We start from the raw sequence: 19,649 nt of genomic DNA, 5'->3' as shown, positions 1-19,649 counted from the left end.
AGGCGCAGGCAGCCGGGTCCGGCCCGGGTCTGGCACACGCTGGTCCCGCAGCCGGCCCGTGCCAGCCCCTGGTGCCAGGGCTGCCCTGAGCCCCGGGGCCATCGCGGCTGAGCTGCAGGCCCGGGCTTGAGCCGAAGCCCCGAGCCGGAGCCGAACAGGTCGGGCGGCTCCGGGCTGGGGGAGGAATAATCGCTCGGGGCTGATTCAGCGAGCTGAGGCAGCCAGACCGGGCGAGGATGGCACTGCGGAGCCAGCCCCGGCACTGCCGGGCAGCCCCGGCGAGCGGCGGCGAGTGAAGGACTTTCCCTGGAGCTGCTGTGGAACCGCGCAGGGAGCGAGCGGGGCTGGCACTGCCTGCGAGCGGGGGCGGGCAGGTGTGCAGGGTGTGCAGGTGTGCGGGGTGTGCAGGTGTGCAGGGTGTGCAGGTGTGCAGGGTGTGCAGGGTGTGCGGGGTGTGGAGGTGTGCGGGGTGTGCAGTGCAGAGTGTGCAGTGCAGGCGTGCAGAGTGTGCAGAGTGTGCAGGTGTGCAGGGTGTGCAGTGCAGGTGTGCAGTGAAGGTGTGCAGGTGTGCAGTGCAGGTGTGCAGTGAAGGTGTGCAGTGCAGGTGTGCAGTGAAGGTGTGCAGGATGTGCTGCAGCCGGAGCCCAGCACCAGCAGCTCGGGGCTGATGTTTATCGGAACTCATCTCCTGAGCTGGTGCATTTTTCCGAGCCGTGTCAGGAGCGCTGCCCAGCACCTGGCCCGGCCCCGGGACCCCCTGCCCAGCAGCCGGCTCGGCCCCGGGACCCTCAGCCCGGCGAGCAGGACAGGGGGCTGCGCTGCCCTGCCCTGCCCTGCCCAGCCCCAGCCCCAGCCCAGCCCGGCCCCGGCCCCTGGCTCCGGCTGAGTCAGGAGTGACTCATTCCAAGCCGGGCTGCAGCGCAGGGAGCGCGTTCGCAGATTGGCGAGCGCAGCTCTGGATGTAGGAGGCTGCGTTCCCCGCTCCAGCAGCAGCCCTGCTCCGGCTCCCTCCTCCTCCTCCTCGCCCTCCGAGCAGGATCGAGCCCAGCTCCGGTTCCCAGCTCCGGTTCCCGGCCGGCTCCGGTGGATGTGGGGTGTGGATGGCCCCGGCCCCGCTCCTGAAGGGGCTCTGCGCTGAACATGGATGATTTGGCTCTCCTTGACCTGTTGGAGTGTCCCGTGTGCTTTGAGAAGCTCGACGCCACAGCAAAGGTGCTGCCGTGCCAGCACACGTTCTGCAAGCCCTGCCTGCAGAGGATCCTGAAATCGCAGAAGGAGCTGCGGTGCCCCGAGTGCAGGACCCTGGTCCTGGGCAGCATCGAGCAGCTGCCCTCCAACCTGCTCCTCATTCGCCTCCTGGATGGAGTCAGGTGTGGCCAGAACGTCTCGAGGTTTGGCTCGATGCAGAGGTCGGGGGTCCTGTCCTCCCCCGCCTCCCTCAGGAGGGTCCCCAGGGGGCTGCAGCTGCACCAGCACCGGCTGGCCACCAACCCCCGCATGCACATGGAAGGGGTAAGGAGCTTCTCAGTTCTTTCTTCTGCCCGTGAGCGTAGAAAGGTTCCTGCTGTGTGCCCAGAGCCACTCTGGGCAGAGTGTTTGAAGTGAGACTGAGTGTTTTGTTTGTAAATTTGGCTGCTGTTTCCATGTGGTATTTGACTATTTCAAGTTCACAACTGCAGAAATTGACTCGCAGGGTGAGACAAAGCCAGCCTGCCCTTCTCCTTACAAAAACTTCCCAGCACCTCTTTCCTCCCTGAGTTTTCAGGTGCTTCCTGGCTTTTGGAGGCATTTCAGGTGCTTGGACTTTGGGACAATACATAGCTTTTGACTGATAGCAATTAAGTCGGTAATTGCAGAGCTGTAAGTGTTAGTGGTGGAGAAGGTATTTCTGTAGCTGGAAAAGAAGGGGGGTGCCCAATGATGCTGCTGCTGTTCCTTCCAAAGTTCTTGGAGGTTCACTAGTTAAAAATATTAAATCTGACTCACTTTCGACTGTACCTGGGGATGAATTACTAGGCTAATTTTAAAGTTCTAAGTTCTTTCCGTCATTTCCTGTAACAAAAGAAAAAAGGCTTTTCTTGAATAATGAGGACATGATATTAGACCTGTTAAAAGAGCTTGGCTCAGATGGAATTTAAGGTAGCTAAAGCTTATGGCTTCACCTTTCCCACATTATATTCCTGGATTTCCATTTCTCCCACCGGAACTGTTCTGTGCAATGTCTCTAAAACCTTTTAGTAGCACTCAGAGGCTTGGCTGGAAGGGCTGCTGGATCCCAGAGCCTGCTCAGAGCACGGAGCTGTGTGCCCTGTGTGCTGTGGGTGTGAGCTGGCACGTGTGTCCAGGAATCTCTGTGGTGTGGGTGAGGGCTCTGCATGGATCACACACCAAAACCACCGTGCCAAAACCAGGCATCCCTCGGGAGCTGCTCTCCCTGAGCCCCGGGCACCGTGTCCCTGTCCTGGGAGCACTGCCTGGCCCAGCCCAGCCAGGGACAGGGCTGGGTGACACTGCCCAGCCCAGAGCACCCTCCTGGCTGCAGCACCACGAGGGGCACGGGGCCAGGGGCACATGGGGCAGGTCCTTGGGCTGCCAGGGGCTCCCTCCTCTGCTCTGAGCAGGGACAGACCCTTGCTGGGAGCCAGCAGCTCCCCAGGACAGCTGCAGGAGCTGCTGGGGCCAAACCACCCAACAGTGACAGGTTTCAGTCACTGCCATCCCGGGCAGAATTCCAGATGACAAGGAGAACGTTGTAGTTTTTCCAACTGGACTCTCCTGGCCCTGGATAAAAGAGCACAAATACATTTGTCTGGTTTTCTTCTCTCTCACTCATTTCATGTTTCTTTAACTGGTTCTCAGGACAGGTAGGAACTTGCTGCTGGTGTATAATGGCAACATCCTTCCATCTATAGCTCACAAAAGCATTTAAGACCAACTTTAGACCAAACTGCTGGGAATCAGCAGAGCTAATGAGCACTGGGGGAGCAGTGGCTGTGGCTGGCACTGGGACATCCCTCTGAGTCCTGTGCCTCTGTGGGAAGGGATATAAAACACGTTACACTGAAATACTCTTAGACTTAATTAGTTACTTAATTATAAAACACTTTGGAATCCTCTGCTGCAAGGTGAAGAATGCAGTGTATTAGTCACGTTTTGGGTTTAGTGGTTTTAAATAGCTGCATTCAGGACCAGTCGTTACTTTGGGGACTCCAGTGGGATGTTAATGGATTTGGAGCCTCCCCTGAGCTGGCCCTCGGTGACAGCAGCACGTCACCAGCACAGCAGGGACACGTTTGAAAGTGTCTGTGCAGTGCAAAGATGAGACAGGGATGAGGACGACTTGTCACCACCCCATCCATCTGCCCCATGCATGCTTGAGCTCCAGGGAATTCCACCAGGAGGAATCTGGGTGAGCAGAGACCTCCAGATGTTTGTGGAGCTCAGAGCAGATTCTTTGTGTCAGGAATCACTGTGAGAGCTGCTCACCTCAGCACAGCTCTCCCCTGGGTACTCAGAATCCAGTGTCCATGTGCTGCTGCAGCAGAAGGTCCCCAAAAGCAGAGTGCCCCAATCTGCAAGGGCTGTTAATTCCCCCAGTGCAATCCACCCCCTGTGCTATGAAGCAAACACAGCCGAGGTGCCTCACACGGCTCTGCAGCCAGAGCCACCACCCAGCCAGCACAGGGCCAGCATTTGGTTTTACCAAGGCTGCTCTATAAATAAACTTCCTGCACTCCCTGGAGCTGAGAACATCACAGGTTTGATCAAAGTTTCTCTCTCAGCAAAGACGTTTCCTTGCCAGCTCTTTGCTCTTCATGCTCATGAGCATCCATGAAGGCAAAAATTGAAATCAGTCCCTCGTCACCCAGCAAAGCCAAGAGCTGGTGTGAGTGTGAGCAGGAGGAGCAGGCAGGGCCCACGGAGCTGCTGCAGGAGCCCAGGCAGCGCTCGCTCTGCGGTCGGCAATTTCCCAGAGCCAGCAGTTAAAAAACAGGGAATTTTCTAATTGCAGCCCATCCCAGCGATTTATTTGCTGGCATTTAAATCCCTTTTGAATCCACTTCCTACGAGCTAACGTGGTGTGGGCACGTGCTGGGTTTGTGCACATGGGCCCAGCCTGGCTGTGCCAGGTCCTGCTGAGCCCAGCTCTGAGCCCCACTCTGAGCCCCGGTCTGAGCTCTGCCCCACGGCTGCTCCTGGCACCTCAGCCAGCCCTGCAGATCCTGAACATCAACGCAGACAGGACAAGGCTTTGGATTTTCAGAATCTCCACGTAGTAAACTGTCTGGAATTTAGGAATAAAAGGGCTTGCTGGGAGGTGTATGCGTAAATAAGCCAGGCTGGAGCCTTTGAAGTGTCAGGAGCCGCCCCTGGCATGTGCCAGGTGTGGTTCCAGCTTGTGCTGAGGCTCCTCCTCACCTGGCTGCAGCCCCAGCGTGAGCTGGTGAGCCAGCAGAGCGTGTGTGCTGAGGTGTGCACAATCCTGCCACGGCTCTGCAGGGACAGAGGCTGCCCCAGCTGCACCCTGCACACGGCAGGCCATGGCCATGGGCAGCTGCCTGGCTGCTGAGCTTGGCCACGAGCAAACACGGGACGCTGAGCCAGAGGAGAAAAGCTGCGAGGATGACAGCTTGCCTCAGGAAAACACGGACCACGCAGATTTAACTGTGACTTGGGCTATTTTCTCTTTTCATGAACTGAGTGCTCAACACCCCCTTCCAGCATTTCATGGGAGATAGACAGATAACACCTCTATTGGGATAAAAATACCCTGCACTCCAACGTCCCACCTTCACACGGACGTCTATAGATAGTGCCTGCGTCTTGGTATTTTCTTCTTCTCCAGAGTCATCTCCTGCTCCTTTCTGCATTTGACAGACAGCACTTGCATTGCTGGAGCTTCTTGAAGTCTTGTCCAAAGCAAACTCCATGTTTGGCCCTGGCAGAGGCAGGAGGGTTTCCTGGCCCCTTTCCCACCCCCCAAACCCCCAGAGTTCTGTGCAGTCACAGCAGTGACATCCCAGCCCGTGTCCTGTCCCCTGGGCTGGCTCTGGGGGTGTCACACACCCCTGGGTGCTGCCCCATCCAGGCTGGGCTCTGCCTGACGTGGTGCTGGCTCCTTTCCCACCGCAGCAGCCTGGCACCCACAGAGCCCCCCAGCTGGACACAGAGAGGGTTTGTTTGGCTGCACAATTCTGTGTGGCCTTAGGGCCTTTCTGGAGGCAGGATTTGTCCCAAGTGTCCTGCCCTGCCGTGTCCCACCAGGGCTCATCTCATTCTACCAGAAGCAGGAGCCTCTCCCACAGTGCTGCTGGCACACCTGCACTGCTGTGCTTTCTCCCTCTCGTGCAGCTTTAGCACTTTTATCTGCTACAAAGGGAGTGAGGCCAGCCCAGGCTGACGGACAGCACACACCCCAAAAGCTGTGTGAGCAGCAGAGCTGGCACAGGGCACTCCTGGGTGATACCTCAGCACTGGAAAGCCCAAAGACCTCCATGGCCCACAGCAGGAGCCAGTTTCCCTGGTTTTACAAAATTAGGTACCAAGCTGCAAACACATAAAAGTGTTTTAATTTGTTTCCAAGGCAATGAGTCAGGCTCAGATGGCGAGTCAGGAATAGCACAGCAGGGCTCTGTGAGCTCACCTGCACTTGCCATGGTCAGCCAGGAGCCTCCAAGTCTGAGTCCCCCTCTCCTCACCTCTCCCTGCTGCTGCTGGCCACTGTCCCTGGTCCCTGGAGCTGGTCCCTTGCCTGAGTGTGTGGTTTTCCCTGCAGAGGGAAGGGTGGGGAGGGGGCACAGGAGCTCTGCAGAGTGCCAGGGCTGGGGGCAGCGGTGTCTGGGGACAGGAGAGCTCTCCCTGCTGCCAGCACCTCGGCTTGCAGAGTGTCCAGGCCTGGTGCCCACTGGCAGAGGTGGCCACGTTGCCCAGGGCTGGCAGCACTGGCTGAGGAGCCACATCAGCACTGCCTTTGCCAGAGCAGGGAGGGCTCAGCAGCAGCAGCAGGGAGCAGGATGCAGGTTTCCTCCCTGCACAACAAACAGCCTCTTTGAGAACGCCGGTGCTGAGGCAGAGCATCATGACTGGGCACGCCGAGGGCTGACACAGTTTGTGTTTGTGCAGCTCAAAGCCCTGACACACAGGTTAACCACGGCTGGGACTGCTGACAGCAGCACAGACTCATCTGATAGAGCAGCAGCGAGCCAAGAGCCCGAGAGGGAGGCTTTGGGTCAGGGACTGCAGCCTGAGCTCGCTGAGACCCCGGCACAGCCCTGCCACTCCTCTCCCTCCTCCCAGACCTGTCCCTGCTCTCCCTGTGCCCCCACGGCTCTGCCAGCACCCAGGAGCAAACCCAGCCCAGCTCCAGCCCTGGGCATTCCTCCTGCTCACCTGGATGTCCCCGTGTGTCACACCTGGATGTCCCCGTGTGTCACACAGGCAAAGTGAGTCCTGATCCAGCCGTGTCCCCCTGTGGGACATCCCGGGCCAGGCATTCCTCTGGGGGCTCAGCATCTCTCATGCTCTCCATCACAGAAGCTGCTCTGTGTGTTCTGTCATCATTTCCCCATTTTCCATGTCCCCTTGGCCTTCCAAAGCCAGGCCAGTTCAGAAGTGACACGAGCCTTGGTGCCCTGGTCCCAGGGCTGTGAGTGAGCAGGGCTGCTCCCAGCCCCTCTGCCACAGCCCTGCAGCAGCACAAAACCAGTTAAACCCATACAATTAACATCTCCAGCATCTTCCCGTGGTGGCCAGCTGGCTCAGGAGCCGGTGGCCACCAACATGAGCCGTGGCCAGTGCTGGTTCCTATTTGGGCAGGCCCAGGAGGAACGGGGCAGCTCCAGGGCTGGCGTGAGCAGGAGGGGCTGGCTTTGCTCTCCCTGGTGCACCAGTCTACGTGTGCTGGGAAGACAGGAACAATCCTCCTCGGGGAAGAAAGAATGCAGAAACCACCCAACTGTCTGAATCCTCAGAACATAATTATGTGAAGAGATTGAAATGACAAGTTCACTTTTGAAGGTTTTGTTCTCTGTGACAAGGCTGAAGTTATCTCCTCTGACAAAATGCAGAAAAACAGAATTGTAATGGCAATTAATTTACATTCAAATAGCTCTTTTCATGCACCTGGATGCTGCAGAGCCCTGAGCTGAGCTGGCTGAGCACACAGGCAGGAAGGGGCTCATTCATGCCATGGAGACACGGGCAGCTGTGGCAGGGTGTTGGAGGCAGCTCTCAGTGATCAGAAGGGATGGGGATGTTGATGATTTCTATTAAAAGGCAGCTCGGTGTAAGAGGAGCTCCTCGGGAGCAGGGCTGGGCTGTGCCCTCACATCTGCCCTGGAGTCCCTGCCTGCCTCAGGGTGAGACATTCACACTGCCCAGCGCTGCCCTGCCTCCTGCAGCTCCTTGGGAAGACAAAAGTCATTTCTCGTGCCAATTCCCATGCTCTCAGCAGGGTCTTTGATGAGTCCCCCGCTGCCAATCTGAGGAGTTAGAGCCTCTCATTACAGATAATCACAGAGTGCATTTCTCTGCTAGGGAGAGATGCCCCAAATTGCTTCCTCACACACATATACATATTTTTAATCTTCTTTGTTTTGTGCGGAGGGAGACTCAGAGGCATTGGATGGCTGCCCAGCACAACTGATGCCAAATGCCAAAAATAGTGAAAAGAATAAAATCTTTTCTCCCTTATTGGCCTCAAATCCACTGAGAATGGGGACAAGGAGTTGGAGTGCATCTGCCATGACCATCCCTGCAGGCAAGGAGAGAAAAGCATCTCCCCCGGGGATGCTGCTGGTGCCAGGGCGTTCGGCTCCACACCTGGCCTTACCTGCTGCCCTCTCTCCCAGGGCTGTCCCACGCTCTCTCCTGGCACCCCATGCCAAGGGCACCCGGGGCTGGGCTGCTCTGACAGCCTGAAGGAGCTCCTGGCTCTCCCTCAGGCACGATGGACGAGAAAACTGAGGGGAAAGGCAGGAAAAGTGAGGCAGCGTCAAAAAAGTTACAGGCACCCCCCAAAATGGGTTTCCTTGCTGTCGTTTCTCTCTCTCTGCTGCTGGGCAGCAACGCTGGTCACAAACTTTGAGCAGCCTGAGATCTGCACAAAGCTGCTCCCGGTGTTTCCTCAGCGGCATCCTCAGACAGTGAGTGCAGCTCTCATGGTGCTGAACATTCCAGTGCCTCCCTGCTGGAATGAAACGGGAATGAAACTGGAATGAGGCTGGAATGAGACTGGAATGAGGCTGGAATGAAATTGGAATGAAACTGGAATGGAACTGGAATGAAATTGGAATGAAACTGGAATGAAGCTGGAATGAGACTGGAATGAAGCTGGAATGAAATTGGAATGAAACTGGAATGAAGCTGGAATGAAATTGGAATGAAACTGGAATGAGACTGGAATGAAATTGGAATGAAATTGGAATGAAACTGGAATGAAATTGGAATGAAATTGGAATGAAGCTGGAATGAAATTGGAATGAAACTGGAATGAAGCTGGAATGAAACTGGAATGAAACTGGAATGAAATTGGAATGAAATTGGAATGAAGCTGGAATGAAATTGGAATGAAATTGGAATGAAATTGGAATGAAGCTGGAATGAAATTGGAATGAAATTGGAATGAAGCTGGAATGAAATTGGAATGAAACTGGAATGAAATTGGAATGAAATTGGAATGAAACTGGAATGAAGCTGGAATGAAATTGGAATGAAGCTGGAATGAAACTGGAATGAAACTGGAATGAAGCTGGAATGAAACTGGAATGAAACTGGAATGAAGCGCTGCTCTGCACGGACCCAGAGCAGCTGCCCAAGTAACGGGAGAGCAGAACCGAGCAGGTCCTGCTGCCCCCTGCCAGGACCTGGCCCCAGGAGCCCCTCCCTGCCCTCAGCCACCCCCAGGCACTCCTTGTCTTTATCGCAGCTTAATTAGCACCCCAGTTTCTGCCTTTGCAATTAACCTACTTTAAATAAAGCAAAGCAGATCCCTTGCAGAGGATCTGGAACAGGCGGGAGTGGGCAGGACCCAGCCCAGACTGAGGCAGGCTCAGATCAGCCCAGAGCTGATGGTGATGGCCCAGGACCGACCCCCACCCACAGGGCTCCAGCTCGGGGCTGTCACAGCTGGCTCGGTTGTTCTTTCCTACAAACGTGTTAAAAAACAGGGACTCTGTCTTTCTGAAATCTTCAGCTTGCAGCTTGGTTTTGTGACGGTAAAAACCACATTAGTTGTGCCTGTGGGTAGGTAAAGGCTTAGTTTATGTCCGAAATAAAGTTGGGAAATCAAGGGGATGTTTTTGGCTCAGTAGCTGAGAAGCCAAACAAAATTTCTTTTTAAAAACTTAGAATATCAAAACCTACAGACTTTTGAAAAAGCTGACTTGGATTGGGAGATTTAAAAGGGCAGAAAAGTATGAGGAAAGGGTTAAAGAGGAGGGGAAGAGCTGGAGGTTGTGAGTGTGGTTAGAGGAAGAAAGAGCCCATGCATCCAACCATCCCTGAGTGCAGTGGAGGGATGTGTTCAGCCAGAGCTCACCCACAGCCACACCTGTCCCACCTGGTTTTCGGGTGTTTATCCCACTCTGCTCTGCTGCCTCATCCCTTTGCCTGCTGAGGAAAGAACATTCCAGACTCTCAGCTGCCTCCTCCCTGTTCCCAGTTAGCACCAGGTATGCATTTCATGTCAGAGTTTCTCTTCTTTCTGACACATTTCCATAACTCGTTCACGCTGCCTTTGATGCTCGGCTGTGTCCTGCCGGCCCCTCTCACCCCAGACCTTGCTGCTCCTCCTTCCCACGCCCTTTGTGACAGTCCCCTTTGTTTCCTGGCCGCTCCCGGGGCTCCGTGCCCCTCATGCTGGTGGTGCCAGCGTGGTTCTGGGCAGAGCTGCTGCCCGTGCTCTCTGTGCCCACACCTGCTCTCATGGGAGAGCACTCGTGCCCAGGTGTCCCCATGGACCTGAGCCCTGCTCTTGCATGGAGAGCAGCACTGGCCCAAACCTCCCTTCCCCAGTTCTCTTCTCCCAGCTGTCAGTGTCACTGAGCCAGGCGTGTGTGTTTACTGAGAGCACAAATTAACAGAGAGAATGACTTAATTAGGACTAAACATTAAACTAATTGCTTCCCATTTTGAAGGCTTTGAAGTAAAAGCAGCACATGAAATTTTTCTCTTCTTGGTTCCTTTTCCCTACCAGGCATCAGGGTTAGGGGATGCAGGAAGATGCCCCCTTTCTAAAAACTTGACAATTTCCATGGGAAATTCCATCTTTCCCACACTCCTGGAAACTAACGTGGAGATTCTCACTTCTCTCTTCCTGGCCTCTGAAAAGTGGCTGAGGGAGGGGGAGCTCTGCACGGGTCCTGCCTGAGCCCCACAGACACGGGTGGATGTGGGGAAATGCAGGGGGACGAGCAGGAAATCTGGGATGTGTCACCGTGCAGAAGCCCCCTGCGAGATGAGAGTGTGACTGTGGCTGGGAGAGCTGCAGGGCTGAGTCCTCAGCACGGCACAGCTCCTGGCAGCAGAGAGGAGAGGAGAACCCAGACCCACAGAGCCAGGAGGAGCAGCTGAGCTTGTCCCTGGGCACTTCTGCCTAGAGCTGATCCAGGCTGTGGGCACAGCCCCAGCTCCAGCACGGAGCTCGTGCAGCTGTGCCAGCAGCTCAGAGCCGGGAATGGACCCAGCATTGGGGATATCCCTGAAGTGTGGGGCTGGGCTGTGCCCTCCTCTCTGGGGAGGGCAGGAGCTCCGGACAGCTCTGCTGCAGGCAGGGCTTGCCTCAGCTCTGGGGGAATTTGGTCATTCCATTCTGGTGACAGATCCCCACGTCCCTGTGTCTCTTCTGGGCTTGGATGTCTCCTCTATATCATGTTACACTGCAACAATGATAACTTTGAGCCACCTCTTCCCATGACCAGGAAAAGGCTGAAATAAACCCACAGTCACCTGTGTTAAAGCAGGGATAGAGCCACAGGAGCACAGAACCTGCACTCCCCTTGCTCTGCTGTGCTCTCCTGGCAGGTGACAGCCACCAGGTCAGCTGGATGATGGCTGTGACCTCCAATCCTTCTGAAACAGAAATACTTGGGTCATTAAAATTGATATTGTGTTGGAGGAGCCCTTATAGCAGGCAATGAGATCCCATGGGAAGACTAGTTTAAGGCCTTAACTGTTTCTTAATATTCTTAAACAAGTCCAGCCTGCTTTTCATCTTGATACAAACTTAGCATAAGTATTTGGGAGCTTGTCTTCATTAGCAAAACCCATCAAGGAAGGATGTGGGTTGTTAATCCTAATAAATGCATGCTTAAGCCTTAGACCTCTGCATGTTTTTCCCATTAATTCCCAACGCTTTTGGGGAACCGTGTGAGTGTTGGACCAACTGCAGGGGCTGTTTCTTGTCTCGCCAGGTGCCCCGAGCCAGGGCTCTGTACACGTACAGAGGGCACAGCCCCGGCGAGCTGCGCTTCAACAAGGGGGACACGATCGTGCTGCTGCGGCAGCTGGACGAGCACTGGTACCTGGGCGAGCTGAACGGCAGCAGCGGGGCGTTCCCGGCCAGCTCCGTGCAGGTCATCCAGCACCTGCCCCTGGCTCTGCCCCGGCCCCTCTGCAGCCTCCACCTGCGGGCCAGGGACAAGGGCGACGCCAAGGACATCCTGAGCTTCCAGAAGGTACCACGGGCACGGGGCTCTGCCCCTCCCCAGCTGAGGGTCCCAGGAGGGTCCCCAAGAGGGTCCCATGCCCCTCAGACACTGCTGCCAGCAGTTATCCCTCCCCTCTGGTTGCCCTTGGGCACACAGGGTGACCAAGAGCATCCTCACAGGGTTGCAGGTGGCCCCCAGTCCCATCAGGTGGCCCCCAGTCCCATCAGGTAGCCCCCAGTCCCATCAGGTGGCCCCCAGTCCCATCAGGTAGTCCCCAGTCCCATCAGGTGGCCCCCAGTCCCATCAGGTAGTCCCCAGTCCCATCAGGTGGCCCCCAGCCCCAGCAGGTGGCCCCTGGCCAGCACCAGCCCTGTGCAGCTCCCGGGGCTGCAGCTCCAGAGCCTTTCCAGCTCCCTGGCAGAGCTCTGGTCTAGACATTAATTGTGTTGTGCAGCTTAGCTTGACATGCAGGCTGTAAATGGCACCGGCACCAATTCCTAGAAATAAAATTAATACTTGTAATGCCCATAATTACAGCAAGCTCTGCTTTGCGGCTGTTTTATAGGAGGACACAAGCAAAACATCTTATTTGAAGCTCTAATATATTTTTTTAAATGTCTTTTCATTTAATGAAATCATTTAAGCTTCAGCAATAACTTATTCAAGTCTGGCATTAACAGACAGAAGTTAGTTAAGGGGCACATAGAGCCACCAAGGAATTAGAAATTAATTCTAGAGAAGGCAGAGGTAGGGCTGCTGTGGGAGACACGGGGCTCTCCCAGTTCTGACATGAAGTTTGTGCCCCATTTTGTCACATCTCCTGGGATTTAGACAGGCAGAAAAATGTTTCCAGTTTGCCCACACGCAGAAATGACAGAATTGCCGTGGCACATGTGTCACACACTGTGGGCTTTAAACCTTGTTTTGGAGAGGGAAAATGAGAAAACCGGCCCTGTTGTAAAATGAAAATGTCTGGGAGCCACCTGCAGCTCTCCTGCCGTGGTGCCCCTGTCCATGCCAGGCACCCAGCACATCCCCTCCCACGGGTGGGTGAGAATCTCCAAGTTTTGCAATTCATTAATGTCAGCAGTAAGTCATGATTAATTCCTCTGGCATCCATGGTGGTGAAAAACACTGTCACCACATGCCCTTTGCTCTAACACCCTGCTCAGCAGTTTCCAAGAAGTTCTGTGTGAACACTGCCCTATGCAAACCTGGGGCCTGCCTCTCCCTCATTAACCCCAATCCTTGACGAGCCGGGGTTTTCAGTGGAAGCAGCACCAAGCTGTGAGTGTTGAAGCTGCCGGAGATGGAGCTGGGTGGGTCTGACCCTGCTGGGACTGTCACCATCACTGAGGGCCCCTCTGAACCCATGCCATCCTCAGCTGCAGGGCTTGGGTGTCCCCCTGCACCCAAAAGGGAAAAGGGTGATGGGTCTGAATATCCCTTCTAGTTCAGAGTTAGAGTTATTACTTGCAGAGTTATTAATTACAGCTCTCCTGGCTCCTCTGCCAGCCAAGGGATGTATCAGGGAGAGCACTCATCCTCAGGAACCCTTTGTCTTAACAAAGGTTTTCAAACCAATTTTAATTTTGCTCTCAGCTTTGAATCGGGAATTTTACACCCAGAATTTGTCACAGATGAGAGAAACGAGAGAGCCCCAGGATTTTAAGGATAACCTGTAACCCTGAGCCCTGCCCGCAGCTCTGGCCAAAGGGAACAGGGCTGTAACTTCTGACACCCCGCACATCTCCCGTTGTCTCCTCCAGCAGAGCAGCCCTGCCCAGCAGCTCCTGCAGGCCACCAAGGGCCACTGGTCCCCCCAGCCCAAGGGCACATCCCTGGGAGCAGCATCTGCCAAGGCCAAGGGCGCGGGCGCGGCGCCTTTCCCCAAGGTGCCCGAGCCCAGGAGGAAGAGCCTGCGGCAGTTCTCCATCACCACGGCCCTCAACACCCTGAACCGCATGGTGCACGCCCCTGCCGAGCGCCCGGCGCTGCACATCAGCTCCCCCGTGCTCATCAGCTCCAGCAACCCCAGCGTGCCCGCCCCGGGCGGCGACAGAGCCGAGCTGCCCTGCGGGACCCCCGCCCAGGTAAGGAGCGACCCCCGAGCTGCTGGAACTCATGGCACCCATGGTGGTGAAAAACACTGTCACCACATGCCCTTTGCTCCTAACGCCCTGCTCAGCAGTTTCCAAGAAGTTCTGTGTGAGCACTGCCCTGTGCAAACCTGGGGCTGCACCCCAGGCACAGCAGCAGAGCTGGACAAGGCACGGCAGAGGGGCAGTGCCAGAGCTGTGCCAGGAACTGTGCAAAGAACTGTGCAAAGAACTGTGCCAGGGCTGTGCCAGAGCTGTGCCAGAGCTGTGCCAGGGCTGTGCCAGGGCTATGGGGCTCCACCACTGCACCTGCCTGCCTGGCACTCAGCAGCTCGGGCTCCTCTCAGCCCATAAAAGGGAATAACCTGCGCTGCCCCAGCCTCCTCTTCCTCCTCCTCCTCCTCCTCCTGCTTCCCCTGGGGTGCCAGGCCGGGCTCAGCTGAGCCAGAACCAGATTGCAGGGCTGTGGTGCCATGTCTGTGCCTGTGCCTCTTGTGCAAGGCTGTGGGGTGAGGGCAGTGGGCACCCACGCCCTCCCTTCCACCTCTGCGATCTCTTCCAGCCCCAGCCCAGCTGAGGAACCCCAGAGCTCCCCAGAACATCCTGTGCAGGAAATGCTGGGACCTTCCAGGGCCCTGCCAGGGGCTCCTGGGCTTCCCTCCCCTCCAGGCAGCACCAGGACCCTCAGCAGTGCCTGTGCCAGCAGGGCTGGGGTCACACTGGACACGGCAGAAAGGGACATGGGGTGACACAGGGATTTTGGGAGAGGCAGGGAATTAAACCCTTTGTACTTACAAGGGCCTGCAAGGTGCTCGCAGGAGATCAGCAGAGGTGAGTGCTGAAATCACTTATACGTGATTTATATATTTCTAAAATATTTCTTTCAATCTTTTTCCCCTCTGCATTGTTGCAAATGCAAAGGCAGCTTTGAGGATGCTGTAAATGATGGCTGCTCCCAGGCACAGGGGAACACAGAGATGAAAAACATGGAGCTTTCCACCCAGAAAGGGACATTTCAACACAGTTCCATCAGGAAAAACAGCAGAAGGCTGTCGTTTTGTTCCAATGCAGAAAAAAAGAAAATCCAAATACCTAAAATTCAAGCATTTTTATTATGGTAATTAATAAAACAGAATTATAATTTCCAGTCAACTTTATGAGCACCTGGTCCAATCCTGCCTGGACTAGAAAAGGAGGAATGCAGAGAAGGTTGGAAGCTGACCTGCCACTCCAGGTCTGAGACAGAAGCTGGAATTGCTGGGCTGTTTTAATTAATTTAATTTACTGGAGAGCACCAGAGTGAGTGAGTCACTTTTCTTTTCTCCTTGGTCCTTGCCAAGCCAGTGCTCCAGCACTGCACTACAGACATGACCACTAGAAATGAGATTAGAAATGAACATGAGATTAAAGCCCCAGCTTGCATCATTACAGATCCTGTGGCGGCTGCTGGAGAGCAGAGCTGTGCCACATCCAAGCACGGTGACATTCCCCTGGCCTGAGCTTCCTGGGACACTGCCACCACCCTGGGAGCTCTGGGCAGGAGCCACAGGGACAAGTCCGAGTGTGCCCAGCTGGCACAGAGCCACACGTTTGGCAGCTGGGACCCTGCAGAGCCCAGCGAGCACAAGGGACACAAAACCTAACTCGGAAGAAGAACAGAAACACCCCCAGGCAGGTCCTGGAGGCTCGGCAGACCCTGGGCACAGGACCCCCAACAGCCTCAGAGACCCCCCCCAGCAAGAGGAACATCAGCCCAGCTGGGGATGAGGGGGGACAGGGACGGGGACAGGGACAGGGACGGGGACAGGGACAGGGACAGGGACAGGGACAGGGATTCTGGCACAGCACAAGGCACAGCTCCCTCAGCCCAGGAATGGGGCTGCAGCTCCTCCAGAGACACCAGAGAGCCCCATGAGGGCACAGAGGGGACGTGGTGGTGCCTGGGACCACCCTGCAGTGCGAAATGACACTGGGGAAAGGACAGGGGGGATCTGTCACGGGGTCTCAGTGACGCTGGAGGTCTTTTCCAGCCTAAATGGTTCTGTGATTCTGAGTCTTCCTCTTGCTGCCTGGTCTTTTTTTAACTCAAATGCTCCAGACTCTTCTGTTTCCTGAGATGCCATTGGTGATGTTTTGAAGGGTGGGTGAAGGCAGTCCAACATTAGCTGCTCCTGCAGTGGCTGGAAGAAGCTGATAACCACATTAATACTTTGTTTTGTCTGCTTCCCTTCTCCTGCAGGTCAGCACCTCCCACTACCCCACACCAGGAGCCCTGGGGCCCCCGGCCATCGTCACCCTGCCCCACCTGCAGCACCACGGCCCGGCCTACCTGTACGTAAGGGGATGAACGATGGGGGGCATGGGTGTGATTTCCTGTAGCCTCACCGCGGATCCAGTGCAGATCCCTCACTCCCCGGGAGTGGAGCCATGTTCCTCCTCCCACCTCCTGCTCTGTCCATCCTCCATGACCTCCAGTGGCAGAGATCCAGTCCTGGTGCTCCAGTCAAGGAGGAGGGAGGGGAGGAAGGATGAGCGAGGCTGGTGCTCTTCCCTGGGCCTCCAACACCTCCTGGGGATGCTCCAGGCAAGCAGATCCAGGGCCTCTGGTTTCAAAGGCAGAATTACCTGATGCTATCTAGAACAGGCACCATAACTGTGCTCTTTTGAGAGCTCTGCCTTAGGACAGGTCCTTGTCAGGCCCTGATCCGTGTTTCTGATGGAGCACTCACTGTGTGAGGTGCAGAGCAGCAGCTTCCTCCTCCCCTGTCCCCCTGGGCTGGCACTTCTGGGACAGAAATTATCCTCCTGAGCTGCTTTGTTCTCCATTCCTGCTGGCTCTTCTTTTATATCCCTTTATCTTCCCCTTCGGCCTGAGCTAACAGGCTGTGTCCTCCCTGCCAGTTCTCTCCACAAACAGCAGCACCAAAGCAGTGCTGGCTGCAGAGGCTCTGGGCCAGCAGCAGCTGCTCCTGCAGAGCCACAGCATCATCCCCCAGCTCAGATCGCCCCGGAGCTCGGGGATTTTCTCCAGCCTCCTGCCCGGGGCAGCTCTGCCTCCCCTCATGCCGTCTCTCCCCAGGTGCGTGGCTCTGCACTCGTACGCGGCTCATGGACCGGACGAGCTGGAGCTGCAGAAGGGAGAAGGGGTCCGAGTTTTCGGCAAGGACCAGGACGGGTGGCTGCGGGGCATGTCCCTGGTCACCGGCAGAGTCGGGCTCTTCCCCAGCAACTACGTCGCTCCCCTCTTCAGGTCTGGGATTCCTTACGTGGAACAGAAAAGCGGAGAGAGAAGGGGGAACACGTAGAACTTGGGGTCTTCTTGTTTCCACAGAGAACCCATGGCAAGGGACCCCCCAGTACTGGCCAGGAACCCTCAGTACAGGCCAGGGGTCCCTCGCCAGGTGGGATGGCAGCCGGCAGCTCTCACTCTTCTTTCCCAACAGGAAATCGAGTCTGTCCGACTCCAAGATGCCCTCCCTCTACACCTCCTGGACGCTGTCCAGCTCGTCGCTGTCGTCGCAGGGCAGCGTGTCGGAGCGGGGCCCGCGGCAGAGCCGAGCTCTGCGGTCGCTGCCGCTGCCAGTGCCCGTGCCCGTGTCTGTGCCCGTGTCTGTGTCCGTGCCCGTGCCCGTGCCCGTGCCCTGCCCCGGGCGGGCCCCGCCGGCCCCGGCCCCGCTGCGCCGCGGCCGCGGCAGCGCCAGGAAGAGTGAGTGCTGGGGGCTGGGGAAGGACAGGGACACATCCCCAAACCCTGCACTGCTGCGGTTCATGGTCCCACACCACGGGGAGGGACAGGGACACATCCCCAAACCCTGCACTGCTGCAGATCATGGTCCCACAGCCCTGCCTGGCCCCGGCTCTGGCTGCTCTGGGAGTTCCAGGGAGTTTGAACTCGCATGGAAAAATTCTTTGCAAAGCTTTGTGCAGAGCTCGGTGGTTTTATTCTTTCCGAGGAGGCTGCAAGGTTTATCTTCATCCCATACACGCTGTTTTGTAATACACTCCGAGGAGAATTCGGGCAACCAAGTGGTGCGCTCCCAGCTCTGGCAGCAGAGCTGCTCCTGGAGGCAGCAGAGCCCTGCCAGGGACCATGCCCGTGGTTTTACTCCCAAAATCGGTGCCGGTGCACAGGGGAGGGCACGGGGTTCGCTGGGAGCTGCAGCCCCACAGGATCCTGTGGGCAGAGCTGCTGCTGCGGGGCTGTAAGCGCTGCTCACTCTGCACGTTTTGGATTAAATTCCTTTCCTTTCCTTGCTCCCCAGATGGATCCCTGCAGAGGCCGGGGCAGGCCGGGACCCCCGTGCCGGTCACCGGCTCCCTCAGGCGTCCCTCGGCTGCGGGGCGTCCTCAGCACTTCCAGCTTTACCCGCACGGCAGCTCCGGCCCGCTCAGCATCGCTGCCGGCGCTGCCCTGGACGAGCCGAGGCCAAGCGGCTCCTCCGAGGCTGCCCCGGCGCTGCCGCTCAGGGCAGGGGAGAGCCGGAGCCCGTCCGTGTGCAGCTCCGTGATCCTGGACCCCAAAGAGCCCCCGGGCAAGAGCGAGGCAGCCCCAAAACCGCCAGCATCAGCCCCGCCGTCCATCCTGGTGAAACCAGAGACCTCCCGCAACAGCGCCGAGAAGGTACAGAACCCCCAGAACACACCAGAACCCCCAAGAACCCCCAGAACCCCCCAGAACACACCAGAACCCCCAAGAACCCCCCAGAAGCCCCCAGTGCCCAGAGCATCCCCTTGGAACCAGTAGTGTCTGCCAAACCTAACCCAGGGCTTTGCTCCATCCTCAAAGCTTTCCTTCCACTGGAAGTCACTGGGATTGACACATGCCTTAGGAAATAATCGCGTGTTTGTGTTGCTGACGCAGCTGCTCAGATTAAGCCCTGAAGAAAGGCAGGACGCGGCAGGGGCTCTGTCCTTGTCACCAAGTTCAGTCAAAGTAAATCCCGAGACTTTTCTGAGGTCATAAATTGGGCAAGAATCTGTGAGTTCGGGAGCAAACGCCACGGAGCTAATGTCAGGCAGAGGTTTTCAGAACTCCCCCACCTCCCTCACATCGCTTGGGCTGAGTCAATTGGAATGCGAATTTCTTTCCCTTCTGGCAGCCAGAGAGAAATTCCGTAAAGGTAAAATCATTCTAAAAATCGCCCTAGGAAGGGACAGCTTTCCCTTCCCATAGCACCCCAAGACGTGCCCAACTCTCTCCACACGCCCCCCAAAGCCGAGGCAGGCTCAGAGCTCCCAGGGCAGGACCTGCTGGTGCTGTCCTGCCTCTGCTCCCGGACCAGCCCTCGCCGGGCTCCGGCAGCTGCCAGCACAGCTGGGCCGGGCCCTGGGGCTCTCTCCCACCTGCACATCACCCTGGGCTCCTGTGCAGGGTCCTGTGCCCCACAGGGATCCCCCAGCAAGAGATCCCACAAGGATCCCGGTTCTGCAGGAGCACTGGGGCGGGCGGGCTGGCTCTGAGCTCCCTCCTGACCCTGGTCCCTTCTCGCTGCAGCAAGTGAAGACGGTGAGGTTCCAGAACCACAGCCCGCCGCCGCCCAAGCGGCACAGCCTGCAGCCCTCGCCGAGGCTGGTCCGCAGCAGGACAGAGCCCGAGGGGCTCCTGGCCGAGCCCCGCCTGGGCCCCGAGCTGCTGGTGCTCTACTCGCCCCGCCTGGGCTCCAGCCCCCTGCACCCGCGCCGGGCGCTGCACCCCAAGGCGCTGTCGCTGGACCTGTCGGGACAGCTGACCTTCCCCATCAAGAAGAGCTACAGCAGCATCTCTGCAAACTGACCGGGTGACCCTTCGCCTTCCTCCCCGCTCCTGCTCCTCTCCCTCGGCGCAGGGCGAGCGCCCAGCGCTGCATCCTCGCCCCGCTCCCCGCCTGGGCTGGGGCCGCCGCTCCCTCGGACCTTCGGGGCT

At 57.0% G+C, this 19,649-nt stretch overlaps 1 protein-coding gene across 2 annotated transcripts; it reads left to right on the top strand.

Annotated features, from left to right (window-relative positions):
• The first annotated feature begins 937 nt into the window (after nucleotides 1–937).
• On the top strand, nucleotides 938–19,649 carry SH3RF2 (SH3 domain containing ring finger 2). Of its 2 annotated transcripts, XM_014888286.2 has the most exons (8): nucleotides 993–1,512; nucleotides 11,412–11,675; nucleotides 13,418–13,741; nucleotides 15,987–16,078; nucleotides 16,827–16,997; nucleotides 17,191–17,453; nucleotides 18,010–18,368; nucleotides 19,242–19,649. In XM_014888286.2, the coding sequence occupies exons 1-8, from the start codon at nucleotides 1,141–1,143 to the stop codon at nucleotides 19,518–19,520; spliced, it is 2,124 nt and encodes a 707-aa protein (XP_014743772.2). In that variant the 5' UTR covers nucleotides 993–1,140; the 3' UTR covers nucleotides 19,521–19,649. The 2 variants fall into 2 exon arrangements, with proteins under 2 accessions (XP_088030205.1, XP_014743772.2); XM_088174079.1 differs by lacking the exon at nucleotides 19,242–19,649 and having other exon boundaries at nucleotides 938–1,512; nucleotides 13,421–13,741; nucleotides 17,191–18,071.

This window comes from Sturnus vulgaris, chromosome 15, assembly GCF_052056855.1.
Source record: "Sturnus vulgaris isolate bStuVul1 chromosome 15, bStuVul1.hap1, whole genome shotgun sequence".
In the NCBI taxonomy this organism is placed as follows: Eukaryota; Metazoa; Chordata; class Aves; order Passeriformes; family Sturnidae; genus Sturnus; species Sturnus vulgaris.
Note: the sequence above shows the minus strand (reverse complement) of the source record. Positions and strands in the feature narration are given on the sequence as shown.